Below are 18,624 nucleotides of genomic sequence, written 5' to 3' on the forward strand. Positions count from 1 at the left end.
ATTAAGTTAAATATGGAAAATCTTAAACTTACCTCGTTGCGTAGAGTATGAACCTCATTCTGCAACGATACTATCATCTCACGTAGAGCGGCAACCTCACTACGTAAAGTTGACACCTCCACACGCCATGCACCATCGTTATCGCGTAGAGTACCGATCTCCTCACGCAAGGCATTGACCTCATCACGTAACTCATCCCGTGGAGGTGGAGAACAAGGAGATAAATGTCGTGGCCTCTTTACCGGTCGCCTATCATGAGGTGATGGTGGAGAAGAGGCTCGATGATGTGACGGGATAGGTGATGGCTCTCGTTCTAGAGGTGTATAGTCGGGTCGATCGGGTGATGGCTCTGGGTGAGGTGATGGCTCTCGAATTGGAGGAAGTGGATGCTGCTCATCATCCGTGCCATCAAAAAAACTCTGACTAGCTTGCCACCAATCAGTGGCAAGCTCTTCCTCCGTGGGTGTCAGTCTTTGTAATGGAATGTTGGCCTCCTAACAATATAAAAACTCAAACAAAGTTAAACGTCTACTATTAATAACTTGTTTATATATTATATGAAAGTATTTGTGTTAACTTACATTATTTATTGTCGCATATGGTATTAAGTCTTCCCAATCCAACAGATTTTTCCTCTTCCAGGAAATAGCTCTGGGAATATCATTTGACGTTTTTATTGCATATGTACGTATGCTGGGGAAAGCCTCGAATATCCAAATCTACAAACAATATAATAACAAAATTAGTAATTGTTAAATAATTAATTATAATTTTAGAAACATTATATAGAAATTCTTACCTTAAAGGCCCAAACAAAGCCTGACAAAGTGTATTTCGACCCATCGCCACGCAAACTTTTGCGGTCTTCAAAGGCAGTAGACAACTTAGTCCAGGTAGCTTTCCATATATACGAACCCCATGGAAACAGATTCCATGCATTCAGGTCCTCTACCAATATTATTAGCTCCCGAGGAATAGGTTGTCTGGCCTCTCTGCCTAAAAAGCCGGCATACACAAGTAGTAGAAGGCATACTCGGACAACATCGACGTCATCCATCCGAGTGAAACCAGCTTTCTTATTAAACAATTTCTTCAGGTCGTCGACGTGTAGGTTCGGCTTCTCCATTGACTCATCCGGAAAAACCCGGGATAACCATGATGGGCGGGCGATATGACGAGTGTACCGGCCTACATCATCGTGTCCGAATCGTAGACCAGTGATTAAGCAGAACTCCTTCCGCCCAAAACAAGTATACGCTGGTGGAAAATGAAACCATATCTCTTCCTCACCACGTTGTATACTGTCGGGTAGATTTGATGTCATGGTCTGTCTTTGTGCAGGGCCCGAAGCAGGTTTCCTCAAACAATTGTCTTTGTGCAGGTGAAAGCTTCGAAGCAATTGTAGTGGCTAGGCTAACTTTATTCCTTAATGTCAATGAAGCCGAAAAAAATTTCTACAAAAACAATAAACATACCAAGTTAGATATACCAAAAACTACACTGAAGATATACCAAAAACAATAAACATAAAAAGTAGTAGTTTTTCTTGAAACTAAAATTTGCAACACTGTTTTGTCTTTTGGTTGAAATGAAAATCGCAACGAGAGAATGACTGTCGCAACGAGAGAAATGAAAATCGCAACGAGAGAATCGCAACGCGAAATGAAAATCGCAACGAGAGAATCGCAACGCGAAATGAAAATCGCAATGCGATTTTGGTTTCGCGTTGCGATTCTCTCGTTGCGATTTTCATTTCGCGTTGCGATTTTCATTTTTCTCGTTGCAGATAGTCATTTTCACGTTGCGATTTTCATTTATCTCGTTGCGACTCTTCTGCAAATTGAAACTTGAATGGATTGCATTACTTCAACCAAAAGACAGAACAAAGACAAAGACAAATACTAACTTGAAAATCGCAACGAGAGAATAGCAACGCGAAATGAAAATCGCAACGAGAGAATCGTAACGCGAAATGAAATCTAAGTGAAATGGTTAATCTATTATTGAAATGACCAGTAAACTTATCATCAGTTTCAATATGAAAAACCTACAATAATGCAAAAATTTCAAAATAAAAATAATTAAAAAAACTAACCCTCGGAGGTTGATTTTCCATTTATGAATATTGTGAGGGATTTCTGACCGTGAATGGTTGTGAGGGATTTCGCCGGAGATGGGGACGGAAATCTTCGGAGATGGGGACAGATTTCGCCGTAGAGAGTGAGAGATGGAGATGGGGCTGAGTTGTGATTTTAGGTTTTAGGTTATGAGTTGCGATTACGGGATTTTGTCTTAATATTCATTTTTGTAATTTGAAAATAAAATACGCGTAGCGATTATAATGGCACTTTAAAAATCGCGTTGCGATTTACGGATACGCGTTGCGATTTATGTGTTCGCGTTGCGATTTTCATATTCGCGTTGCGATTCTGGAAAATCGCAATGCGAATTTGTACTATCGCATTGCGATTGTCAAGAATCGCGTTGCGATTTTGGAAACTGATTTGCGATTCTGGGGATCGCGTTGCGATTTTTATTTCGCGTTGCGATTTTGTTGGTCATTTTGGCAAATCCAAAAAAAGTTGGTTAAAATCGTATATTATAAGGCATTTTTGGTCACTGAGGCGATTTTCTCTATATATATTGTACCGTCCATAAGGGTTTTGAATCCCGGATCAAGCACGTCGACATTCCTTGATATCGTTGCAATGTAGAAATGAAATAAAGACCATTGGAATAATTGTTCGTCTACCTAAGATCCATTCATCGATGATTCTGAAGATGATCAATTTGACAAGAGTTGCCAGTATTAAAGAGTGAATACTCTTGAAGTGCAACGATTTGACCGATTGTCAGGTATCATGGTTGGGATTTGTACATTTCAAGTTAACTCGATATTCCAATAGATCAACACAAATTGTAAATGCCCTGAATCTTCGTTTCTCCCTTATCAACTCAAATCACTAAGAATTCTCTAAGACCTAATGCCCAAAATACCTACGATTTTCCTAAATAATGGAATCACTCTGGTCATATCTGAAAACACAAGTAACTCATATGTAAAAGATTCTAAATACCTTTCTAATTACCTAGTGCCTTCGAAAAATGTTCAAATACTATATGATCCTGATAAATCACGTTATGAATAACTGATGATTCCGTAAGCTAATGAACTCTTTCAATAGTGATTCTAATTTCTGGCATTCTATCGGTATACTGAAGATCCGTGTTTCCCTGCCTGATAAGATTATCAAGTACCTCCGAATAATATATGGAACCTCTAGTGTGTTCCCTGATCACACGAATGTTTTCTCTGATTTTTTTTTTCTGACCTCTGCTTTGATTTCTGATATCTCTGTTTACTGACTGAAATTATTTTATACGTGGTACTCTGGGACTCTGGTATGATTGAAGACTCTGGCAGGTTCAGTCGCTGCTGGTAATTCCTTGTATAGGTTCAACACCAACTGATAATTTCTTATGGACCTAAGGCGACCCTTGGATAGGCTCTGCGGTCCTGAGATTTTTTTGGGCAGGCCCCGTGGCCCCGAGAATCTTTCTTGGGTAGACTCTCAGGCCCCAATATGCTCCCTTAGGTTATGCAGTTCTGGGGAACTACATATGGCGTTCGGTTGGAGGGTTTTACTATGGTTTTTGAAAAAAATATGTTTTAAACTACTACTGTTTTAAAAAGATTTGTACCTTTTCACTGGTTTTGTGGGAACACACTAGACACCCTATTCTGATCTCCTGAACCCAGTTATCCAAAACATTTTTCCTCTTAACTGAAAGCTTACTGTCTTTTACTATCTGAGATATCAGTGGGACTTCAGCTCAACATAAAAGTATGTAGATGTTTGAATCAATAAGGAAACATATGCTTATCTGTTATCTGCATGTTCTTCAGCATCATCTGGTAGTTCTGTATTACTAAGCTTTCCAAAGCTTGCTCTGTTACTCACTATTTCAGGTTAAAAGGATTGAACCAGTGAAACTATCGACATCAGTAAATGAGTTCCACCAGCGTTGCTTGCGGAGTACGGTGCATATGTTTAAGGAGAATGTAAGTGGCATTCTGTTTTTACATCCGAGTCTGAAATGTGTATGATTTTAACTCTGACTCTAATATATGAATGTTTTTCAAACTTGTATTTTAATTATAATTTTGTTTTATGATTTTACATGTTTTAAAAGAAACTTTAAAAAAATTTCTAGGATTTTTATGGTGAGTCACTCCGGTGGCCCTAATGAGACACCCCGGATAGGATCGGGCCAGGGTTACAGAGAGGCTGAGGAAGAAATATGCAATTTATAAATTCTACCCTGAATATTCAGATACAATTATTTGGAATATATACAAGTTACCTAACCAATAAAACGATGACATCTGTAACTTATATTTATCTAATAGATAGGGGTTTTAAGTTCATCTAGCTGGTCATGTCCCCTCTTCTCGTGGCAATAAACAAGCAGAGTTAAATACTACCATATTATATATTAATAAACTTAAAGAATCTGGAAAAATTATTGTAGCATAAAACTGAGCAGACATATTGAGTAAATTTGTTTAGCATACTGAACTCACAGAAACAAGTAAATTTTCCCATCATGGTTCATAATTTTGATCTCCTAAATGAGTGAAAAAATATTTGAAAACAATTTGTTCCTTAAGTCTGAACGGAATCATATCATCTCCATGTGTTATTAAAAGTAGTTGCAATTAAGGGTTTGTTTGTTTGTCCTAATTTATTTTAGGAAAAATGTTTTACACGTTTTCCCGTGTTTATTTAATGTAAAAGATTTTGGTCAATGTAAATTAATTTACAGTCAAAGGAAAATCCAAAGGAAAAGCCTGTGTTTTTGTGTAAAACAGCTTACCGAATAAAATCTCGCAAGTCATTTTCCATTCTTCTTCAAAGCATTTTTCACTCAAAGCAAATTCTTTAACAAACCACAACCTCTTCACAGAATGCCAACATCTCTTCCTCTTTGATGGCAACATCTCAGACGATTTTGAAGTTTTTCTTTGTTATTCTTTCCTTTTATATATGTATAATTTTTCTTAATATTTTTGTTTAAAGAAAAGAAATAACGACAATAATCTCCCCGTTCACAATCAGAAAATATTGGCGTCTATGAACAATGGGTATTGAATCCTTTGTTCGTCAAATCCAACTTCTTCGTGCTCTGCTACTCCCTCTTTAAGGAACTTCATTACTTCTCCTTCAAATTCGTTTTTTACCTTTTTTTTATATGCAATCTCTTATTTCCCTTTTTTATGCCTTTTTATCCCTTAAATTCATTTTCTTTTTCTATGTTTGCAGTTCCTTTAACATGATTGTATACGATATCCACGCACATATATACCATGTATTGCATGTTGATATTGTAGTGGAAATTTACACTTTTTTAACACAAAAAGCAGTAAATGTTGTCTGGGTTACGAGTCATCAGACATATTTTGCATTATTATTTGGCGATAGTGGATGATCCTTGTACTTTTGATGATCATATCATTTTATAAGCTGAGATTAAAGTTTGTTTGTCATTTTTTAGGCCTTGTGTTATTAGGTTAAATTTTTAATTTTTAAGATCAAATGTTGAAAGTAGGCGTTGTATTTAAGTATAGAATGAATTTTCATAATTTTGTTGAAGATCAAGAGTTAGTTAATCTATTGATGATTGCTAAATAAATTGTTGGCTAGAATGAGGATTATGCATTGGCTGGTAAATGTATTGATAATTGTTGAAGATCAAGAGTCAGCCAATCTATTGATGATTGCAATGTATTCTCTTTTTTACTATATGTTTAACTTGATTGGTGCTCGATCTAGAGACTGTTAATTCTGAAAAACGTTCATGAAGCAAGGCTCGAGATATGAAAGTATTGAGTATGTGTATCGGTTCTTTATTAGACTAGGATTTCAACAATCAGAATAAACTTACTATGAAGAACGCACAACAAGCTTAAGATTTTACAAAGAAGTTTTAGTGTTAAAGGCAATGAACAGGACATGGTGGTCGAATTTGCAAGGTTGATGTGTTGATAAAATTTAGTTGTTTTTGTTTCAATGGTGATTATGACCAAGAAAGAGCTTTGTTGTAATCTTTCATACTTTTTCAAAGATATGAAGAGATTGTGTCTTAAGAATATGGTAATCCACCTATTCTTCGATGGATGTCATATAAGGAGGGCTGGTTTAGGTGTGGCTGATAAACTCCACTGTCCACTGCTTAGATTCATATGTTAAATGTACATGGCTTCAATTTTTACAAACTGCATGTTTTAAATATCTGTGGAGTCTCTTATCCTTTCGTAAGTTAGCAGTAAAAATAATTAAGAGTATGGTAATCCACCTATTCAGTTGTTTTGTTATTTGTTCATGTGTGATCTTGTTATGTGAATAATGTGAGTGTGCGTAGAGTAACTGAAACGGTTAGGGTTTTTGCTTTATTGCGGTAGAGAAAGATTGTTTTGTTTTTTATGTTGTGTTGTTAGCAATGTAGTTTTTAGGTAGAGTATTATGGTCGTGTGTTCATGACGCTAAGTATTTTGTTTGTCCTTGTTTCAGGTGTATTTCGATACTTGTTTTTGTGTTTATGTTTCATTGAAGCAATGTAGTTTCAAACTGTCACTTTCCTTACATTTATTGTACGTCTTTCAAATTTGAAGTAAAGAATCACCTATGATTCGTTAGATTATGTTGAAAAGAGTTTGTTAAGACTTTTATTAGTACTAACTCAATCTGATAGTTTTTAACAATTCTTGAATTAAAATTAAGTTGGATCTTTATTTTTAAAGATCATTATAAGTTATATCAATAAAATAACACACAAATTTTATTTTAAATTCTTTGTATGTTCTGATTATTCAATCACATTTTGTTGATAAAGACAAATTCACAAGTGTGCTTGGTATTGTCCTGAAAAACAAATTTGTAACTGTCTTCCTTAACATGTTATACTATTTGTAATCTTACTTAAGAAAATTATACACTTAAAAAAAATTAATATAATTTTATAGTTATAAAATTAACTTCATAAAAAAAATAAATTATAATGTGTTTGTTTCACTAAAAAAAATTTTAGAAAAAGTTTTCAGAAAATTTTACTAAACAACGAAAAATATTTTACGTAACATAATTCAAACACCAAAAGATGATTTTTGTAAACTGTTTTACAAAAAAATATAATTTATTTTTCAGAATTCATTTTTTAAAATTCATTTTCAGTAAAATAAATATACCCTAAATTCATCATTTTAAAAGTGACTCGGTCTCCCATAAGAATGATGTTACCTATTTTATGACCTTGTCCAATCACTCACCGTGACATTTGTACAGTCCAACTCTCCTAGGAAAATATTCTCAAACTTTAACTTGTAAAGCTATTTCTTGAGCTCATGTTCCTATTTTTGTCGATGAATAAGATTGTAGTTTCTCTATCTGTTTGTTTTTAGTCTTGCAGCACCATCACTGAAATCTTCGTTTGAGAGTTTATTGAAGGTTTCTCACTCTGAAAGTTTATGCCGGCCTTCCATCCCATGGATATAACTAGAAGTTGGTGGTAATCTCAAAAATTTAAATTCTCGTATAATTTAAATATTTTATTTATATTTTTTTATTGATAATCTTTTTTCATCTCTTAAATTTTTTTAAGTTTGTTCCTCCCAACATAAATCATGTATCCTTATCCGCTTCCATCACCTTCATGTTTTATAATATATGTCTTAATTCATAATCCCTTCTTGAATGGGTAAAAGAGCCTGTTTTCTCATTTTATACAACCACTGTAGCATTACAACATGTCTGATGCAGCTGAATACTGCCAATGCGAGACATTCTAGTTGGTATTTATAACTAGGAAAAAAATGTAAGAATTTTGTGTGTAACGTCAAATTTTTCAAGATATTATAGAAAAAGAAAATAGAGTTAAAACATTGTTTAGTTAGATCTCGCACTTAAATTTAGTTCTACACCTGCTATAACTGTTCACTCAATGAAGCCAATAAATGCTGCTGAACTGTCGTAAGGTAGATTTGCACTATAATTTCTGATTAATCTCCTTAACCAACTTCAGGTTTCTCCTGTGTAAACATTGAAGACACTTGACTGAATTTTTTAAAAAAAGAAAAAGTCCCTGGCTTTTGGTGTATCATCTGGATGATCAGAAGCTGGTTTAAGAAAATAGGTACGTTGAAGATGAGTTTTGAGGCCGTATTATAGGTATAGTTATGCATGTATAAAAGAGAGCCGGTGAACTGTTGGAAAATTCACTGAGCCACCATGTTCTTACCCACTATGATATCCTTCTGCTTAAACAATATGAGAATATAAAGCATACCATATACATATATATATATATATATAATACAATTCGGTGCTACATAAATTAGTTTCAGTTCTCTCTCTATCTGTAGACATTCTTCATTGGAGATAAGAAGCATATATATATAAATCAGCTAAGGCATCTAGAAAAGACAATTTAGCTTTTCAAGATGAATTAAGAGATGCAAATTTTAATGTCTTTGTAATAATTTTCATGACTTTTACTTTATATACGCTTCTGTCATTAGAATTTATGAAGGCTTAAAACTAGGGTAACGAAGTAGTGTTGCTTTAGTTTAGGTTTTCACCCATTTGACTTTATTCCTTCTCGTAACTTGCTATCGTTAACTATTGTGTATCATTCTCTTCAGGTTTTCTCTTTTTAAATTTAGTCGGGTCTTACGTTTCTGTCTATATGCAGAGATTTTTATACAGGGATTAATTCCCATTACAGACGCGCATATAAATACTGCATATGAAGATTGTTAAACTATGTATTTATTTATTTATACATGCATTGCATTTTATCTTTATTTTTAATTTTCTGACTGCGTCTCCCACGGAAGCTGCTCTCAATCCTGGCAAATCCTAGCGTCAGAAGCAGCCTACTACCCTACTTCTCCTTACCCCATTGCATATGAGAATAGGGTTTTGTTGTTGTTGTTGTACACGTTGGAGTGGATTTGCTACCTGGACATAGAAAAAACTTGACTGACCTTACTAGCATAGGAGGCTAAGCCTTTGCTTGAATTGCTTTGGAGGACCTTGGTCTGGTGGGTGCATGAATTTGCAGTTAGGGCATGCAGGCGACGACTTGCAAAGCATCACCAGCATATGGCATCTCATGCACACGGTTGCTACCATCTCTTGCTCTTTCTGATTCTCCTCCACCAACCATGAAAGTTTGCGAGTTAGTCCTCCTGATGAGTTGATCTTCTTATCGGCCGAACTGTCCCTCGTGGGGCTGACAGAGTTTTGCTTGTTGAATAACTGGTGATCTGCTGTATTAACTTTCCTTAGTGATGAATCACACGGTAGGTTTAGCCCAAGGTCTAAGCTCATGTGACCAGAGCTTGGGGGTTCAGGGCTTCTCCTTGGGTCCTTTGAGGTTCTTTTATGAGTCCTTGTATTGTAAAAGTATATCTGCCCTGACTGAACACATAAGGAAGCAAAGCAGCTATAAGGTTATAGCGTGTTGTTTATGTAACAGTAATACTACTGGTGAAGCAAATTCTTCATCTAATTATTTATTTAATATATGTATGTATGTATGCATACCTGAATATCAAGACATCTTTGCCACTCCCAAGGTAATGGAGTCTCGAGGTGTAGCTCCATATCGAACATCGATTTCATGCTTTCAGGTTTGGATCGCTTGTCTGAAGTTTCCTCAAGATCATCGTGAGAATCTTCCAACTTTCTCTTCTTTGATGAATTCTCAAACTCCGGGATCGTCTTCCTGATCATATCTGGAGGGGAGAGGAGAGCTTCAAAGGAAATCATATAGAAATTGAGAGCTACTCCAAAGCTAGCTATACACAGTTTAAGCTAGCTCAGTTTTGTGTCTTTTCAGAGAGAGTGATCAAATGGGTGAAATGGTTTAGGTGGTTATATGTATAGGCTGAAATTTGGGGTGCAAGGGAAAAGTTATTGATGGAAGAAAATTAACCAAGAGGAAGGGCCTACCTATGCATGAGGTGCATTCCAAGTTGGCCCTCAATTAACTACACTCCCAAGCTGCTGCTATTCAAAGCTTAGATGTGAAGTTCTAACCAACCTCTCTCTTTGGTCAATTATATATAAATTTCACCTGATCCTGATGGCTTTTAAAACCTCTGCCGATTCAAAACTAAACCATGATCGTAGATGTGTTTCCCGGTCGTCATATCCATTACAATTACGAACATAATAGATACTATTCAAACAATTATTATTAAAATAAACTGGTAATGAATATCAATAATGAAAGAATTAAAGACCATGATAGTTGTAATACCAATAGTTATTTAAATCCTCCAAAGACCTTAAATTTTAACTTTTCTTATGCGGTATTACATAATCCTTGGCGTGGGGTTTCTAAGTTTTGAAGTCATACGTGAGCCAAGGCAAAAGTTAGTATTTAGTTCAGGGAACTTAAGAAAGGCGGTGAGAGGTGAGCTAGGGGCATTAAATGAGAAGAGTCTGTAAACAGTTGAGGGGGGGGGGAACTTAGCCTTGAATGCCAATGGATATTTAATAACATACAATAACTTCAATTTCCACAATCGGGTCACTCAGAGAACTAAAACTTTTAAAGCTTTCAACACCCTCCTTCTGCTATTTCAACAAATCCCCATATCAATTAATTAATCCATGAACTCAAGCTTTTAAAGCTCTCAACACCCCCTCAGCTATATTCGAGTAAATAATTAAATTTCCATTCCATACCTATGAATAATCTTAAGCTAAGGTCCCCAAAATTCCACCCTTTCCCCAATGTTAACCGTTTAATCTTCTTGGACCAGCAGCAACCAAATGCTCCTAGTTTTCAAATCTCCGTACACATTTTCTTAAATATAAAATCCTTAAAATTATTCATACTTTAAATTCGCCTTTTCAAATATCCAACTCGGTCATCATATTATGATTGTATGAGGAAAACGATGAAAGCAATATATATACATAGTGTATTGGTTCATGGCGGTTTACACGTTGAGTGAAGTCCTTAAGCCGATCGAAATTTCCACCAACTAAATATAAATTGGGGAGGGACCCTAAATAGAGACTATACGCTAACAGGTGACATAAATACCCAACCCATTCAATGTCGTCCTTGTAATTTTTCTCAAACTAGGCGGTTTTCGTAACATAATCAACCTTTCCAAAGATTGGAAATTATTATTAATCTATAGCAAAAACAAAAGCAAAGGATCCAAATCCAATTGTAAAAGCCATCAAAATCAGGCATCGAGAGAGAGAGAGAGAGAGAGAGAGTCTACCTGCCTTCATTAACTGCACCATCTTGAATTCACTTAAATGCAGAATTCAAGGGGGGATAACCATTGAAAACCTACCTCGCTTTCTTCAACATCTTTCCATTTCATCGTCACCCTCTTCTGTTTTAATGCACTCAACCCAACTCTTCTTCCCTTCATTTATGTACTCTCTCTCATTGTTAATCACTTCCTACTTGTGAGAATAACTGTCAGAATCTACCACTCTCACTAATAAATCACATGTGATTCCTTTAGATCCAAATATATACACGCTTTTAATCCCCTTGTCACTTTGTCAAGAAAGTCGGTACCCTTCACCAATTTCTCTTAAGTCCCACTATTTTATGAATAATTAATTGGATTTACCCGCATCAATCCCCTTCTCCTTCAATGAGTTATTCACATGATTTGAATTTTGCTTTTGATTCTTATCATACGTATTATCATATTTTAATTTAATTTGAATATATTACTAACTATAGGTGATCAAGTATTTTAAGTTCATGATTAAATTTTATATAAAATTAATTTTTTTTATCTTTATTGAATCTCTCAAGTGGCTTCATGATAAAAGGATATATTATTTTCTTTATAGGTTTTATATTACATGTGTTGTAACATCCAAAAACAGGGCTAGTGACTAAAATATAAGTTTTTGAATTTTGGTGATCAATTTAGAAAATTGAAAAGTTCAAGGACTTAATTGAGAATTTTTTAGGAAGACTAAATAATAAAATTTGAAAGATGAGAGGGTATAATGGTCTTTTCATAAGAAAGATTTTAATTTTCCCTTTATACAGGATTTAACCACATGGAAATGAGAATGAAAATGAAAGGAAAAATCTAGAGAATTGGAGCTTCTTCTTCCTCATCTTCACCGTGAGCTCATTTCAAAGGTGAGTTTCTTATAAGTTGATTATACCTTTAATTTTAAGGTTGGCTTTTGGTCTTTGGGTGTTAGAAAAACTTAAGGAAAGCTTAAAGTAGTTCAAAACTCAAAGAGGGATAAGTTATAGAAGATTTAATATAAAGAGTTTTTTTAGTGAATTATTGAAATAGAAGGAGTAAATGGATTTTGAAGTTGAATTTGACTTGTCAATGGTCTAATTAAGAAGTTAGAAGTAATAGAAGTGAATTAAAAACATATTGAATAATTGATATGATTTTTGATTCCAAATGTTCTATAAGAATATTGGATGTTAAAGTGTGTTAAAGTGAAGTAAGTTAGTCTAGGAGTTTATAGTTGAGTTTAAAGGCTTTATGGAAGAGTAAAATGGGAAAATAGCAAAGTTTTGGTCATTTTCAAATTAAAAGAAGTGTAATCTGAGATAGTAGTATCAGTACTAGATGAGTAAGTACCGATAATACAAGGCTAAAATAAGTGAAAATTTGGGATAGGTATCGATACTGCATGAATAGAATCGATACCATAAGGTAAAAAGTGGAATAAATATTCACGGGGTATCGATACTGAAGTGGTAGTATCAGTACCATGGGTATCGATACCAATGGGGAGGTATCGATACTATTTCTTATAATGAAATTACAGAATCGAAAATGGGTATCGATACCATGGAAGGGTATCGATACTACAAGTATAGAGGTATCAGTATTGTGCTTGTAGTACCGATACTACCTAAGTTGGAATTAAGGAATCAGTGCTTTGTTTAGTTTATATTGACAAGAACCTTTATGAGTATTTTGAATTCCGATATTCATTGAATTGTATATTCATGTAGATATCAATTGAAGACAAGTCCAAGACGGTTCGAAGTTATAAGAGTGTACAAGAGTTGTACGTATAGGAATGGCTAGTGAGGCCCAGGTGAGTGCATACTAGTTGATATATGATGTTTAATGGAAATTAGACTTGTGATGAGTCTATTTCATATATTATAATGTATGAATTCGTGAATGTAGGCTTGTGTTTGATATGATTGTTATGTGTGGTTGAGTACTTGAATATGAGTGTATATGTTACATGATCCATGGGAATACATGCAGTCTGATAAACCATGTGAATTGATATAAATAATATATGTGATTACATGAGGAGATAATATAAGCTATGTGATAATTTATGTGAACATGTATAATGGAATTATAAGATTAAATGAGAATTTAAATAAAATAAATAGTATTAACTTATTGGATAATATGAGAATAGTATATCAACTAGGAGACATGTACATAAATAAGTATATGAATATATTAGATAAACTTTATAGGAAGGTATATATGTTTAAATAAAACTATGATATAAAACTTGTTAAATTCCTAGGTGATATGAGGTATAGTACAAAGATCCAAAAAATTATATGAGAATATTATAGGAACTAGGTAATAATAAGTTATGAGAATCTATGGGTTATAAGATAAATATGAACATATAAGAACAAGAGATAAGATATGTGACCTTGTGATAGAAGTTATAAGATCATGAATTACGTAAATAGAAATGATTTAAGTGATAACAAGAGAATGTGATATAAGATATGTGGTGTATATATATAAATGATTATAGGAATACATGTTATGAGATATGATATATATATATGTCTATGAGAAGACATAAGAATAAGATATAAGCAATGTGACAAAAAGTGTGAAATTACATGAAAAGTTGATATAAGTTATGTGAAAGTGATCTATATGCCTATATGTATATGTGATACAAGTTATGTGACAATTACAAATGATAATGCCCATGTTATGTGATATAAGAGCTAGGGGTATAGTTGGCATGCCAAGAGTCAAGGGTTATATGTAGTCCTTTGGGACATATATGTTATATTTGGTCCTTCGGGACATCTACAAGGTCCTTCGAGACAAATTCATATGCCCCTAGTGAGACCTTATACGACATGTGGTTACATCATATGTGCACAACCTCTATGTACTCACATATCTTTAGTTCTCACATGTGTACATGAGCTAATAAAGAGATAACAACAAATACACTATATGTGATTATATGCTTTTGTGATATGAAATGTGTTACAGAAATTATATGATGATGTGTGTATTGTTTGGTCAAGAATGTTAGGTACAAGAGCATATGACTGAGAGATATGAATGATAATAATAATAAGAATAAGGATAATGATAATGAGGTTATATGCATATGTATGTATTTATGTTTTGATACATAATGTGTTTTATAGTTTAATATGATTATATGAAGCATGCATAGTAAAAGTTAGTAATGAGCCTCACTAAGTCATCGACTTAGCGTGTGAGTGTTTCACACGTAGGTTCCGAAAAGCAAGAGGAGCAAAGATGGACAAGACATGTCAGCATCTCCTTTCCAAAAGATCAGATCAGAAAAGAATTTGAACTATATGTATTTTGTTATATTGAATATAGTTGGCATGTAATAAGAGATTTGAGTTGATTGAGCTCTGAGATGTTTTGTAAAACCAATTGTTTTTATCTAATGTAAATCATTCAATTTTGATTTAAAGGTGAATTTGAAATTCTTTTCATTCTTTTGTAAAAGTAAATGTTTTGAAAATTCAATGTGACACCTCAGACTCGTATCCGGGTCGGGTACGGGTTGGGGGTGTTACATGTGTGTACTTTGTCAATTACTTAAAAATATTTTTCAACATATACTACTTTATAATCATCTTAAACTATGTAAAAATAACAATAAATTCAAAATTACTTTAAAAATTATGTATATTTTTTTTCATTTTTTTTTTATAATTTTAAACTTGACTTTTCTTTCCTAAAATTTCTTTTTTGTAAACTAAACCAGTAATTTTAGATTGAATTAATTCCCTTTTATAATAATAAATTAATTCTAATTATTTTCAAAATTATAAAAAGCATCTTATTAAAAAAAGAACCCACGTGTAATTTTTAAACATAGTAACTTAATTAAATGGCATGTGATAACATTTAACTAAACATATTAACATGTTGTGATTATAGGTCATCCACATAAGATAAAATTTCATAATTACATGTAATTCTTGTTAAATATAATATACATGATTATCCATTATAGGTTTATTAAAAATAAAGTTTTTTAACTATTAATTTTTTTCCTTTCCTCTAATTAAATTGGTAGAATATGAAAACTTTGTAGACCCTAATCTAAATTAGGGAAACGAAATAATCCCATTGCTTCTATAAATTAAAGATGTTATTAATGCTGTTTGTTGTGCCTTACTCGCTAGCTAGTAGTCACTTGTCACTTGTATTAATTATAATAATGATACATGGTGACGTAGGTTTTTCACTCCTTAATTAATAATTATAAAGTTTTACTAAATTTAAAATATTAATATAATGATAAAAAAAGGATCAAGATAAAACTTTTAGAGTCAAATACAAACGTGAACCAATTTACTCCGTTAAAGAAATCATTTCTTTTTTTTTTAAAAGAGAAGTTTTGTATTGTATTTGAGACACACAACTATAAAACAAATAAAGACATAGATTTAAGTCTCATTCAAAAATCTCTTTAATCGTAAATGGAGAAAAAAGAGTATGCAAGTCAATGTGAGGAACATAAACATATCCTCGGAACTGACACCCGACCAACTTTTTGAACCAACTATACCCCCTAGATCAGCAATCCATGATGGAATACGATACTACACCACATTAACAAGGGAGCACAACAAAAGCCAACCAGCTTAAAACCACATAACGATGCAACCAATCAACAAATAAAGATGATAATTATCTTTCGAGAGCCCATTGCCAAAGGAAAATTTCATTGCAAGACCTCAAAGAACAGGTGCCAAAGATACTCACACAAATCTTGCTCATTATTTACCTCTGACAACTTCACTACAAACAATCTTGATTATCATCAAAAACAATTGTGCGTGCACACCCGAGCTCTTCGAAAGGCACTACATCACACCAAAACAAACAATTAGCATACAAGGATTAATCATCATAACATATAACCAATCCCAACGAGCACCTTCGGTGGATTTAACCTAAAATCGCCCCTACAATAAGAAACGGTTAACTTCGAAGGACCTATCAAGCCAAGGAAACATGGGTAGTAAACATAGGAAACCTGAACCCACAAGAAATCCACCAAATATCGACCCAAAAATTATCCTATGCGCATCGGATCAACCTAGCTGATCCCACATACATATATTCTAAAATAGAAACTCCAACAATCGATTCACAGATTAAAAATTAACAGCAGTCCTTGAACCAGCAACTCCAAAAAATCCCTATGTATTATCAAGAAGACATAACTAAACAAAAAGACCCAAACTCTCACCAAATCATACACGAGAATTAGACGCCACTCGGCCTTCTGGTAAAGTCCAGAATATTTGGAACAAGCCGTGGTTATTTGCTATGGCACCAAAAACCAATCCGAAGCAGCGCCCCAACTCAGATAGAGAAACAACACCTGTACTCAAAATACTAACCATAACATGACAAAAAGCGTTGCTCCAAAATTCACAAAAGACCTTTTAAAATTCCTGAGACTCACTGTCCGACTTTTCTAACGATGCAAAATATCGAACCACATCTTCTTCTAGACCTTGAAACTAAATCCCCAAATTTTTACCTAGTTCAAGAGTTTTTCTGGCTCCCTTCAATAGAAACGACCTTCTAACTCGTATGTCTGAGTCAGAAATAGATCTTCCTACCAGCTCCGAGTTCCCCTTCTCTTTCATTTGTTTCTTCTTCTTTCGAATTGCTCGAGACCTTTTTTTCCTTTCCGAACTTGTCAAAAATTTATCTTGTATCCCTGACAAAGAACCATAACTTTTCAGATTGATCAACTTTGAACTGAAGCATCTATCTTTCTTTCGCGAAACCATAACGTTTTAAGTATTTGTTTATGTCCTTTCAACCACTTCACCTGACACTGAGCTAATATTTAACTTGTCCACCATTTGCTCCTACGATTCAACTCCGAAAGGCCTCGTCTCAACTTGTTCTTCCCATATATCAACATCTAAGTTATCCTCGAGTATTAGCCTTTTTGATAACTCATGATTTTTGAAGTCCATACCTTGAAAATCATCAAAATCCCTACTGATGAGATTATCAGCCATATCCAAAGTGTTTTATACCTCTACTGCTACCATAGTATAAAATAGCGGTTGCGGCATTTGTCGCGGTTGTAGTGTCACGGTTGTGGATGCTGCGGACGTTACGTAACGTGTTGCGGTTGTCGCAGGCGTGATTTCTTCATAAAAAATCAAAATACTTCTAAAATATTTTATCACGTTGCGTTAATATTGTTGGTTTTTTGGCAAATTTTGAATCCCACATTGGTTTTGTATAAGGAGGAGGGGAAATTCTTTTGTTATAAATAAAGCACTCCTCCTCCTTAGTTTAACATCCCATAAATATAAGTATTCTTCTATATTAAAGGCTATTTGTACTTGAGGAATCAGGATGGATCAATCAGAACCTTAACAGGTTTCCATTATGTACCAGATTTAATGAGAAATCTCATCTCTGTGGGAACCTTAGAGTCAAAAGTTTTAGAAGTGAGGGAAAAATATGGGATTATGAGGATTATTTCTGGTGCACTGGTGATAATGAAGGGAATCTGGAAAAGAAACAATGTGTATTACTTTCTGGGTAGTACAATTGTTGAGACATCAACAATGTCAACTTCTACTGATGAACAGGAGTCAAAAGCAACCAGGTTATGGCATATGCGCTTGGGGCATGGTGGTGAAAAATCCTTGAAATTGCTGATAGATCAAGGACTATTGAAGGGTGCTCGGGCTTGCAAATTAGTTTTTTGTGAGCATTTTATCAAAGGGAAGAAGACGATGGTGAAATTTGGAACAGCAATCCATGATACTAAAGGTATTTTGGAATATGTTCATTTAGATGTATGGGGGCCTTCCAAGACAACTTCATTGGGAGGAACACACTATTATGTCACCTTTTTTGATGATTTTTCTCGGAGAGTTTAGGTGTATACAATGAAGACAAATGATGAGGTACTTGGTTTTTTCCTTAAATGGAAAAAAATGGTGGAAACTCAAACAGGCAGAAAAATCAAATGTCTCCGTACAGACAATGGTGGAGAGTAAAAAAATGATCAATTTCTGAAAGTCTGTGAAGAAGAAGGTATTGTCAGGCACTTCACTGTCAAATATACACCACAACAGAATGAGGTGGGAGAGCGTATGGACCGGACATTAGTGGAGAAGGTTCGGTGTATGTTGTCTAATACTGGGTTAGGCAAAGAATTTTGGGCTGAGGCTTTGGTCTATGCTTGTCACCTTGTCAACCGCTTACCATCGACTTCTATTGGTGGTAAAACATCATTAGAGAAATGGTTTGGAGAACCTGCTACAGATTATGAT

General features: G+C 34.2%; 1 protein-coding gene across 2 annotated transcripts; it reads right to left on the reverse strand.

Moving 5' to 3' along the window:
- Window positions 1-1,220: 1,220 nt before the first annotated feature.
- On the reverse strand, window positions 1,221-9,886 carry LOC120194994. 2 transcript variants are annotated; one of them, XM_039197141.1, is made up of 3 exons: window positions 9,606-9,886; window positions 9,024-9,479; window positions 1,221-1,231 (listed from the first exon to the last, which is right to left on the reverse strand). In XM_039197141.1, exons 1-2 carry the CDS (start codon window positions 9,828-9,830, stop codon window positions 9,048-9,050), a joined length of 657 nt encoding a protein of 218 aa, XP_039053072.1. In that variant the 5' UTR covers window positions 9,831-9,886; the 3' UTR covers window positions 1,221-1,231; window positions 9,024-9,047. The 2 variants fall into 2 exon arrangements, with proteins under 2 accessions (XP_039053072.1, XP_039053071.1); XM_039197140.1 differs by lacking the exon at window positions 1,221-1,231 and having other exon boundaries at window positions 8,975-9,479.
- Between the last annotated feature and the right edge of the window lie 8,738 nt (window positions 9,887-18,624).

The sequence above is a fragment of the Hibiscus syriacus genome, unplaced genomic scaffold (genome assembly GCF_006381635.1).
Source record: "Hibiscus syriacus cultivar Baekdansim isolate YM2019G1 unplaced genomic scaffold, ASM638163v2 tig00117005_pilon, whole genome shotgun sequence".
Classification (NCBI taxonomy): domain Eukaryota; kingdom Viridiplantae; phylum Streptophyta; class Magnoliopsida; order Malvales; family Malvaceae; genus Hibiscus; species Hibiscus syriacus.

Bases quoted from the DNA above. Each gene is read 5' to 3' on its own strand.
- LOC120194994 (XM_039197141.1), bottom strand. From the start codon at position 9,830: ATGATTTCCTTTGAAGCTCTCCTCTCCCCTCCAGATATGATCAGGAAG. The intron at 9,480-9,605 runs GTATGCATACAT...TTATGTGTTCAG, and splicing joins AAAGATGTCTTGATATTCAG to TCAGGGCAGATATACTTTTA.